Below are 12,065 nucleotides of genomic sequence, written 5' to 3'. Positions count from 1 at the left end.
GCTTTTTGGAATTTTATATTGCTATTACCTTTACTTAACTTCTGCTCTGTTCATTTATATTTATATTGTACTGTGGTGAAAGACATTTAATCTTCAACATTAATTATTGTTGAAAAGGTGTTATTAACTGACTGTACAAGTGTACATGCAATGTGTGTACCATATCTGTGGATTTTGTCTCTCAATTTTTGTCCAAGGCATGACAAATGACAGGCAATGTTCTGTTATGAATCTGTAGCTGTGCTTGTTTATGGAAGTATTAAACTCCTCATTGATTGTATTGTGAATTAGAGTTTGTTTCATTATTCTCGATATATGTTCTGGTACCAAATTAAGTTCTACCATATATTCACGCTGTCAGGTGGAAACCTTGCTTGTCAAAAACAGACTTTTCAGTAAATGGGGAAAAATGTGTGTTAATATAGATCCTATGTAGTTATTATTTAGTCACAGGCTCTTGTTAATCATTTTCATTGGTTTTATAACACCCATAGACAGAAAAAAACACCATCTATTTTCAATGAAAAATAGGGGATACAAGGTTTTAGCCCGACAGCGACGATATGTGAAACTATGGTAGCACTTCATCAAATCATAATCCACACTCTGGATTTAGCTGTGTACAGTGGTAAATGGTCTTTAGCATCATTCCTCCCACTCTAAACAGTGGTTTCATAGCATGTTGATTTCAGCTAGTCCTCATCCGGGATAATTTCGATGAAGGGGATTTGGATCAGTGAGCCAAATCTCCTGACATGACAAACATGCAGGCGCCATGAACAAGTCTTGTGAGTTCATGTTTGCCTGTACTAGATACCATACAGTATATGATGAGCTAAACATAAGTCCCTGTTCTAAACCATTGTGAAATGCTGAATTGCAGCCAAAACAAACAGGATTTCAGATGGTTACCTCACTCCCCCAATAGTAATGGACATGCTGAATATAGTACTGTATATACCTACAGTACAAAGACCGCAATCATTCAACCAGTTCAATCAGACAAATGCTTCTGTATTTATGAGCATAGACATACAGCTGATTATCACTTTCATAGAAAAATACTTTACAAAAATTGTTTACAAAATGCCTGACAATGGTACAAATATTTCTTTTACATGCCGTATTACAGTATTTGGTCAAATATCACTTAAGTAATAATGAAGATTGAACAGCATATTTGGTCATGTAAAATAAAAGGTTTGATAAAACTATCATTGAAATTGATTGCTTGGCTAAAATTTTACAAAGTTTAAGTAAATATAGTAGTTGAGGTGAACGTGCAAATGTAAACTTTACCCTAGTTTCAGTTAACAGTTCAAACATGCTGTACATTTAGTCCAACAACCAACCATACCGCTGAACACTTATGAAAAGTAAATCAACATAAACTTTATAAAATGTAAAATCAGTCAGTTTTGATGTTTCAGATTAGAACAAAATGTATGAATTGGGATACAATGTTTCGGTCACTCAGACCTTTATCAGGCATGGTGTCTGATGAAGTTCATTACTCCGACCTGTCTCCGTAGTCTTCAGTGTTTCAGATTAACCACCACAATGGCGCAGATACAGATGTCTGATAGGACTCAATCATATCCTCATAGCCAACTTATTGTGACTTATAGCTTGACAGTTGTCTTTGGTGCGTTTTTAAGTAGAGCAATCACTTGGGTCAGAAAGTCTTTGCTCAAGCCAAGTTGAACAGTGTGGGGCACACACGTTGGTGATGTCACCAGAGTGACTAACACCCACTGTCCAATACGGTGTCCTCTTGGCTGCCAGGTGTCGGCGGGCATGTTTGGCCAGGTGATCGCTACGCATGAATCGGCTGAGGCACATAGGACAGGCAAAGCGCTTCTCTCCAGTGTGGGTTCGACGGTGACGAGACAGCTCGTCAGAGCGAGAAAACTGTCTTTCACAACCCTCCCACTTGCATCTAAAAGGTTTCTCACCTGTTGACAAAAGGGCAAAACAGAATTACAATACAGGCAGAATTACAGTACAGACAGGTCTCATGTCACGTTCCTTTGTTTAGTATCGGCTCTACTCGCCTCAGGTCTACCCTCCTTTTTTGCTTTTCCATTAGGCCAAAGTAGGCTACCAGTTACCAAATACAAAACTGAGTAGGCATGTAAAGGGAGAAAAAAAACATTAACCTTTGACTACATACATATAATATTTCATTTCTCACCTGTGTGTGTTCTCATGTGGGCCTTGAGGTGGGAACTCTTGAAGTAGGTCTTGCCACAGTCCTCGTGTGGACAAATGTGACTACGTACACGCAAGACTTCTGATTGGGGTAGGTTGATTTTTTTAACTGCAGAGGTAAACCCTGGTGCAGGAGCAATTGCTGACAACTTGGTGCCACCAGGTGTCACTAGTGAGGGCTGGACAGAGTGAGTGGGGACAGTGTGCTGAGGGACCAGGAACATAACTGGACCCTTTGCTCCCCGAGTCCCCAAGAGGACCACCTGAGGACAAACTGTTGTTTGTGCTAATGTTTGACACGGTTGATGTTGTTGACACTGACTAATATCCATAACTGGTTTGTGTAACAAACTAGCGGAAAGCCCTGATGAAGCTGTAGATGAAACAGGAAGAAACTGCTGCTGCTGACCAGCAGTTTTGGCCATGACAGGATTATGTACCATACTGTTGGTGAAAGCTGTGTTGGCAGGAGCAGGTGATATAGGAAGTATTTGGCAATACACAGGCAGAGGAGAGACCCTGGCAGTGACAGCTGGAATGGGAGAAACATGTCCGGCGGGTTCACTGGATTTATCAATCGGGGATCGAAGATTCAACTGGGTCTGGCAGGATTCAGCAGCAGGGGTTGACAGAGTCACAGTAACATGAGTCTGTGAGGAGGGGGCTGTGTGACAGACAGACCGCATAACAACATTCTCCTCTGAGTCCCTACAAGTCAGCCTATCTCCAGAGTCTGAAGTCTTATTGAAGCCATTTGCAGTACATCTCTTTGTTCCTGAGATGGGCTTGATGCTACTGGAGTGGTGCTGGACGTCTGAAGTGTGGCGGATCACACTGGTGGCCTGGCAACTTGACTGAATAGTGGTCACCCGTCCCTGCAGATGCGTCTCTTCTATTGGCACTGAGCTCTGCTGTTGTGGATTTCTAGATGGCACTGATTGCTGCGGTGTTCTTCCTGACACTGAGAGGGTGGCCTCAAAGTTGGTTGGACTACATGGCGGTGTCATACACTAAAATGAAATAGATGTGAACATGTATATCAGTATAATCACTTCATATACTTCAAGTCAATGATGTTATCTGCATGAAATTATATATATTTTTAATTGGTTATGACTTATACCGGATCTAGTCCTGTTGGCCTACAGTATTCTAACATGCTGATTGCTGAAATCTTACACACTCACTTTAGGACTAGGAAAGCAAATGGGTACAGTGAGCTTAGCTGTCAAAAATACTCCTAATTAATTTCAGTCAGACACAGTTAACATGAAATAGATTTATTTAGAATGAACGGCAGTATACTGTATATATGTATAGACAAATATACAGTATATGAGACTGCATAAGTATTAGAAAATGAGACAGCAGGGAGTTGATATTAGTTAACTTCAAGCCAGGGGAAATCTAGAATCAGAGCCTACAGTTGTGGTGGAGGTGGGGGTGGAGAAATGCAAGAATAGTGAACAGCAGCAATGATTGTAGCCACAATGGTTGCAATCTAAGCAGTGGAGCAGCAGCACAGATAGACAGAGAGACTGAGCAAGTGCAGCTTAAATAGACCTCCTCATTACAGAGGGGATGTCATGTAGGCCTCGCCTCGCTCTACTTATTTATGGATTATTTACCATGAGAGAATGCTTGAGTTCTGCAGAGCTTGGTGGTAGAGAGTCATCCTCTGAGAGGTCAGATGGGGGAGTCAGGGGTCTGAACTTGGAGCTTATGGTCTTCCAGCGATTAGACATGGACATCATGGCTGCATCTACAGTGTCCATGTCCCCTGTATCCCATGGACCAGGCTGACATTCAACCTGGATGCTTCTGTGTAGCTCCTCAACATTCATGGTCCTGTAGCCTTCTCTGTTGAAACAGGATAGTTGACCATAAGACACCGCCACTGAAATTATGTTTAATTTCTATGCCTATGCTATGTAATTTTACTATAAAAGAAAATAAGTCATATGGAAGAATCATATAACATAAATCTATTTTTTTTATTGTACTTGTCTTGCACTTTAAAAAATAACCTTAAATAGTTTGAAAAATGTAAGATAACAAGGTAATAGACAATTACAAAACATTTACTAGTCACCAAATGTAGACTAATATTGATCATGTGGACTATGAGTGACCAGCTGATGCTCTTCTTCACTCCCTTGGCCCTTTAACCTATTTCCTGCCTAGGCCAAAAGAACCAACTGTTGTTTACATAGGCTGCTCTGCAACAAAAAAAACACCACACCACCACCAATGGTGTAAAGTAACTACCCAGCCAGCACGCCCACGTGGGTCCCATATGGGTTCAAGGTGGGCTACACCATCTGGGCCCCATGTCGGCATGTCAGCGGGATCCACTTGGGTCCCATCTGGGATGCCCATGTGGGCCTTACGTGGGTACTACCTGGGCCCCACATGGGCCCCATGTGGGCTTTTAGGTGGGTTCTACCTGGGCCCCACGTGGGCCCCATGTGGGCTTTAGGTGGGTACTACATGGGCCCCACATGGGCCCCATGTGGGCTTTAGGTGGGTTCTACCTGGGCCCCACATGGGCCCCATGTGGGCTTTAGGTGGGTACTACCTGGGCCCCACATGGGCCCCATGTGAGCTTTAGGTGGGTTCTACCTGGGCCCCACATGGGCCCCATGTGGGCTTTAGGTGGGTTCCACCGGGGCCCTAGGTGGGTCCCATATGGTTTTTAGGTGGGTACTACCTGGGCCCCATGTGGGCTTTAGGTGGGCACTACCTGGGCCCCACATGGGCCCCATGTGGGCTTTAGGTGGGTTCCACCGGGGCCCTAGGTGGGTCCCATATGGTTTCAAGGTGGGCTAAACCATATGGGCCCCATGTCGGCATGTCAGCGGGGTCCACTTGGGTCCCATCTGGGATGCCCATGTGGGCCTTACGTGGGTACTACCTGGGCCCCACGTGGGCTCCATGTGGGCTTTTAGGTGGGTTCTACCTGGGCCCCACATGGGCCCCATGTGGGCTTTAGGTGGGTTCTACCTGGGCCCCAGGTGGGCGCCAACTAGGCAAGTCTATGTGGGACCGAGGTGGGTCCCAACTGGGATGCCCATGTGGGCTTTAGGTGGGTTCTACCTGGGCCCCAGGTGGGCCCCAACTAGGCAAGTCTATATGGGACAGAGGTGGGTCCTAACTGGGTTTGTTTGTGCAATGGTTCCTTTGATTTCCAACGTGGGTCCTAATAAGATTTAAATTTAAATAAAATAGATTAAGCAGCCAACATGAACCGTGTTAATTCTTGTAAACACACCTAAAATAAAAATTGGGTATAACATTTTACACGTCTTCAGTTTTACCAGGATGAAAATAGACAATATATATTTTGACAAATTTATTAAAAACAATATTACAAGATAATGAAAATACAATGAAAATACAAATGGAAATAAATATAGCAGTAGTGTAAAGGTGCAGGAAGAGAAGGCACACACATTACACGTGCAAGTGTACATACAGTATATACATAAAATCACAAAAATGCAACATAATATTCTGACAATGCTCCACAGAGACTATTAACAGAAACAAAATATAAGAATAAAAATGGTCCAAAAAAATTATAAATAGTGTATAAGAGGTGCATCAAAAACTTCAATTGTCCATGTAACAGGGCAGAGGGATTCTGAGATCCAGTTTCATGTTGCAGATGAATCTGGGCCCTATGTGTACGTGGGTGTCTCTTGAGCCTTTCTGTTTAAATCCCCAGTGACAGAACCAACCAAGTATTGTGCTGCTAAGGGGAGAGAAAGAGAGACAGAGACTTTGTGCATCATCCAGTTGTGGAAGCTGTCTCTGAGCTCAAACTCTGTTTCCACCTCTATCACGAGCCCCAGTGAACCACTTGGAGAGAGCCTTCTCTGCATCCTTGTGTTCTTCAGTCCTCCTAATAGAAATGACAAGAAGCCAACTGTTAGAAATTATAGAATTATGAAACTTTCCATTACTGTATATGCTGTGGCATGCCTTCTACTGGTATACATCAATTGTGTTGCCAAATTACATTTAAAGTTAGACAGATAAAGGAAAATTTATCTCACACACACACACACACACACACACACACACACACACACACACACACACACACACACACACACACACACACACACACACACACACACACACACACACACACACACACACACACACACACACACACACACACACACACACACAATGATTCACCAAGACAAGCAGGAAGAATGCCCAAACTGAGCAGCATAAAACAGCATGAAAATAAATTTAGCTTGAGAACAGAGTAATGCACAATCTACTACTTAAAGAGATCAGTACTGCATTTAAATATTTACTTACTTAGTTATGAAAGCAGAAATCCATCACAAGGCAATCCTCCTCTCTGCTTTGCTCCTTGAGTCCTTTGTCAGTTTAAATTTGAATTTAGTGGACAAACAGAGGGGGCCTTTAGGACCCAAAGCAAGCAGGACCTTTAGCTGTCCTTAGAAATGCCTGAGCAAATAAACAATAAATAAATAACAATAAAATACTAACTGAAAACTAAATACAATGGCCTTGCCTGTCTTAAGTAAAGTGTGTAATACTGCATTAAAGCAAACATCACCAGCCTTTATAAACATAACCTGTGCTGATGTAAACATTCGACTTTCTAAATGAACACCCGAGCTCTCTCTCTCTCTCTCTCACACACACACACACACACACACACACACACACACACACACACACACACACACACACACACACACACACACACACACACACACACACACACACACACACACACACAGCTCTGTTCCCCCTCCAACTGTACTTCTTGTTTTCATTATGTTTTAAAAAAAGACTCTCTGTCTTTCTAAAGGGAAGATATGTGTGTCCCCACTGCTGCCTAAGCCAAGAAACAAGGCTTTACAAAAAATATAACTAACTGAAACAGGATTGTGTATTTTCAAAGTTAACTAAAACAATCTATCTGAAAAAGAGCTTGTAGATCGGCTATTTAAAAAAAAAACGTTTCTGACTAATCCATATTACAATAAAAAATTTAAACTAAACTTTAAAGAAATAAATAAACTAAACCACCCACCCCTCCAAACCCAGACTAGTCTGGCATGCCTTGAAGTGATAATTTGAATACCCATTGTTCCATTGTTGCTATCTGTGTGTGACCCCCACAGGGTCACACTCAGATAGGGCCATTAACAGGCAGTCAGGGGGAGGGGATTTAGTCTGGACTTGAACTGGAGAATACAAATGTAGTTTGACTTGAAGCAGCACATGTAACTGAAAGAAAGCAGAAAGCTCTGAATCCACAAGCTTATGAACAAATTGTATTATCATTGCTCCCTATCACAAACGACACATTTATACTTGCTAAAATCTAAGAAAAAGTGAGTTGGGCTTTAACCACTTAAACCCTTAGTAAACTTGTACTTGGTCTGCTCTTTTTCCCCTCTCTACACCAAACCTCTTTGCCAAAAATAGCCGATCTACAAGCTTGAGCTTGTAGATTGGTTTATTAGCCAGGGATCCTTTAAATGGTTACCAGTTAAACGGTTAACAATTAAACAGTTAACCTGCCATGGCCATCTCTAATAAATAAAAACAAATACTTAAATACTTAAAAATTCATACAATATAATTTATACTATATATATAATTGGGGTGGTTGCATTTAGTCTCCCTGCTCTTCTATTGAGACATTTCGATTGTGTCAAAGGTCATGTCTCACCTAGACACAGGATCTGACACAAATTCTGACCTGATGGTCAAGATTGAAATCATCCCCTAAGCAGACAGGCTCTATCTTAATGGTAAAATATGTCAGCATTTGTGCAGGAAACTGGGTTAAAATCTGGGATAAAAGAGGAAGATATAGTACAACTTAAAATGGGGTTGAATAGTTTGTCCGTCTTTGTGAGCTTGTAGATTGGCTGTTTTTGGCATTAGTGTTTAGTTTGGCAGTGGTAAAACAAAAAACAAAAACAAATCTGTTTACACATTATACGATTTATAGTGAGTGATTGAGTGCGCGCGTGTGTGTGTGTGTGTGTGTGTGTTCCAACCCATGCCCAGTTAGCCCATATGTACATGTCAGTTAGCCAGCAGTTAACCAGTCACACCACGTGGGAATCACATGGGCTTCCCCGCTTCCAACCCATACCGGTTAGCCCACATGCAGACCACGCGTGAACCACGTGGGCTTGCCCGCTTCCAACCCATGCCGGTTAGCCCACATGCAGCCCACGCTTGAACCACGTGGGCTTGCCCGCTTCCAACCCATGCCGGTTAGCCCACATGCAGCCCACGCGGGAACCCCGTGGGCTTGCCCGCTTCCAACCCATACCGGTTAGCCCACATGCAGCCCACGCGGGAACCACGTAGGCTTGCCCGCTTCCAACCCATGCCGGTTAGCCCACATAAAGCCCACGCGGGAACCACGTGGGCTTGCCCGCTTCCAACCCACGCCCAGTTAGCCCACATGCAGCCCACGCGGGAACCACGTGGGCTTGCCCGCTTCCAACCCATGCCGGTTAGCCCACATGCAGCCCACGCGGGAACCACGTGGGATTGCCCGCTTCCAACCCATGCCGGTTAGCCCACATGCAGCCCACGCGGGAACCACGTGGGCTTGCCCTCTTCCAACCCATGCCGGTTAGCCCACATGCAGCCCACGCGGGAACCACGTGGGCTTGCCCGCTTCCAACCCATGCCGGTTAGCCCACATGCAGCCCACGCGGGAACCACGTGGGCTTGCCCGCTTCCAACCCATGCCGGTTAGCCCACATGCAGCCCACGCGGGAACCACGTGGGCTTGCCCGCGTCCAACCCATGCCGGTTAGCCCACATGCAGCCCATGCGGGAACCACGTGGGCTTGCCCGCTTCCAACCCACGCCCAGTTAGCCCACATGCAGCCCACGCAGGAACCACGTGGGCTTGCCCGCTTCCAACCCATGCCGGTTAGCCCACATGCAGCCCACACGGGAACCACGTGGGCTTGCCCGCTTCCAACCCACGCCCAGTTAGCCCACATGCAGCCCACGCGGGAACCACGTGGGCTTGCCCGCTTCCAACCCATGCCCAGTTAGCCCACATGCAGCCCACGCGGGAACCACGTGGGCTTGCCCGCTTCCAACCCATGCCCAGTTAGCCCACATGCAGCCCACGCGGGAACCACGTTGGCTTGCCCGCTTCCAACCCACGCCCAGTTAGCCCACATGCAGCCCACGCGGGAACCACGTGGGCTTGCCCGCTTCCAACCCACGCCCAGAAAGCCCATATGCAGCCCACGCGGGAACCACGTGTGCTTGCCCGCTTCCAACCCACGCCCAGTTAGCCCACATGCAGCCCACCTGGGACCCTCATAATTTGCCCAGTTCAAGCCCATGCCCACTTGGTACCCAAGTAGCCCGCATTGGGCCCATATGGGTCCCACGTGGGCGTGCTGGCTGGGTAAGTACAGTACATGTACTCAAGTATTAATACTTTTACTTAAGTATTAAGTCACTGTACACCAGTGGCTACAGTTCACGTCGGCTGACAGGAAATTCCAACAAAATCAACTGAACTGAGACTGCCGGAAGCGATAATAAAATAGAAAATAGCGTTTTCATAACGTAAGCACATCCATAACAGAAAAATACGTACTTTTGACACAGGTAGCCTATAGCCTATAATAAATAAATACATTATTTATTTAGGCTATTTATGCATTTAATTAGGCTATGCATTTATTTAGGCTATGCATTTAGATATAGATAGCCTTGGATCAAGATCATCCATAGATGCATTTTATCGAGTCTGACTTTTACTTTCGTATCTATGATAGTCTTGGGCTTCAACCCCCAATTGTCAATGGACATCCGCGCGGAAAACCCGTACTTCTCCGTACATGTACAAAAACACATATAAAGTGCTGACGCTGTAGCCCAGGATGTTAACTCGACATTCGGAACCCGTGTACACTGTATTAGTCCGTATTTTCCAATAGATATGTATTTTAATCCCGTCTGTGTCGGATTCTGTCGGAGGTTCCCTGTAATTCTTCAATGGGCGGTAGTGTCGGGGCGCATCCGGTGAAAGCCGGTATTACACTCAATGTAAACAGGAAGTAAACGAGGGGGGAAATGGCGTTCAGGCACAGACGGGATTAAAACACATATCTATTGAAAAATACGGACTAAAGGTCCTTGCACACTGGTGCGTCTTTTCGTTGCGTTTTATTTTTTTTCATTGTTTTTTCAATTTTTTTCATTGTTGTAAAAAAAACGCAACGAAAAGACGCACCAGTGTGCAAGGACCTTAATACAGTAAACAAAAAATCCGAATGCTGAGTTAACATCCGGGGAAAACCGGGTAAGCACCTTATAATTTGCATTTGAACATGTTCGGAGAAATACGGGATGTACTGGTGAAAGTCCAGGACGCTCAGGGGGGTGCAGCCCATGACACATCGTGACATCGTAGATATGCAAATGTCTATGATAGTCTTGATCCAAGGCTAAAATAAATAGACAGATCCTAGGACTAACAAAGTGCAATTCATTTGGAATTTGTAGGAAACAGTTTACTTACATCATATGCTTTCGTTGAATGGTGTAAAATAATGTCCCCAAACATGAGTTGCATATGCTCATGTAGGCTACCAGTGACTTGTTGGGAGACTTCATCCTTGAGTCAGGATCCATTGCGTTCGTTTCAAACGATGGGCTTGTCTCATCGATCGTCCAATCGGGGCTAAAGGTGTGTTAAGTGCGGACCAATAGGAACACAGTGAGTGCGTGATCAGATCATGGAGACAACATGGTACACAACAGCATCACCATGTGAGTGAAAATATCTTCGTTGTTCGCTGAGGGTCAGTCGGTTGCATGCATGCACGATGCACCCCCAGAATGAGTGACCACAGAGTCGATCCTCTGCGAAACTCTACACCAGGGGTCCCCCCCCCCCCAGACCAAACCTCTTTGCGAGCTTGTAGATCTGCTATTTTCGGCTAATGTTCCTCTCAGAATATGGATGCCATTGCTAGGGCTTAAGTGGTTAATGTAAAAAAGAAGAAAAACATACAATTGCAAAACATGCAAACATACAAAAACATTGCACATACAATTTGGCAATGAATTATTACTCACAAGGGGCAGATATAAACTTATTGGAAAACAACAACAACAAGAACAACAATGTGTAAATTGCCTAAAATTATAAAATGGAGATTATGGAGTAGCTAGGAATAGGGAGACACAAATATAATTATGCATATGTGCATGACAAAACAAATAATACTAAGAGTCTAACAGCCTCCTAGGCTCAACTGGACTAGTGGTTACTGGTTTGTAACAACTATTAACTTATTACTTACTAATTTTATTGTAAAATATTAGAAGCCTAAATAAAGCGAATGCATTATTGAGCTGAGCCTCTGTCTTATGCATCACTTATTTTGGAGCACCGCCATTTTTTCCACCTTGGTGTGTTCTTTAATTGTCATAGATTTATTTGTGTCAGAAATGGAGAGAGGGTATTGCTTATATCAACACATATTGATAACAACAACAGCAAAAGATTTGAAAGAAAGTCAAGTAGCCTACTTTATTTATTTATGGTCATGCAGGGGAAAGGCCACATAGGGAAAAAATCTAAATCAGTAGGGTTCATTCTCCAGGGAGCACAAATGCAAGTTTGGCTATCCGCCCATTACATTTAGAGATATCTTGTGTGTAATTGTGACCATAATCAGTAAAGGGTTCCTCCTCTGGGGAGATTAATGTGCTCATCAAATTGCATGGCAGAATCCACCCTGTTGATTTTTAGCACACCCACGCACACCCAAGGGCACAGCGCTGTCACCCTTCCT

At 44.2% G+C, this 12,065-nt stretch overlaps 1 protein-coding gene across 1 annotated transcript; it reads right to left on the bottom strand.

The window, feature by feature from the left end:
• Positions 1-672: 672 nt before the first annotated feature.
• LOC308084036 (Krueppel-like factor 10) lies at positions 673-10,905 on the bottom strand. The gene is made up of 4 exons (XM_080426507.1): positions 10,784-10,905; positions 3,840-4,071; positions 2,195-3,221; positions 673-1,955 (listed from the first exon to the last, which is right to left on the bottom strand). The coding sequence occupies exons 1-4, from the start codon at positions 10,894-10,896 to the stop codon at positions 1,654-1,656; spliced, it is 1,674 nt and encodes a 557-aa protein (XP_080282633.1). The 5' UTR covers positions 10,897-10,905; the 3' UTR covers positions 673-1,653.
• Between the last annotated feature and the right edge of the window lie 1,160 nt (positions 10,906-12,065).

The sequence above is a fragment of the Gymnoscopelus braueri genome (assembly GCF_963280865.1).
Source record: "Gymnoscopelus braueri genome assembly, chromosome: 4".
Lineage (NCBI taxonomy): Eukaryota > Metazoa > Chordata > Actinopteri > Myctophiformes > Myctophidae > Gymnoscopelus > Gymnoscopelus braueri.
Note: the sequence above shows the minus strand (reverse complement) of the source record. Positions and strands in the feature narration are given on the sequence as shown.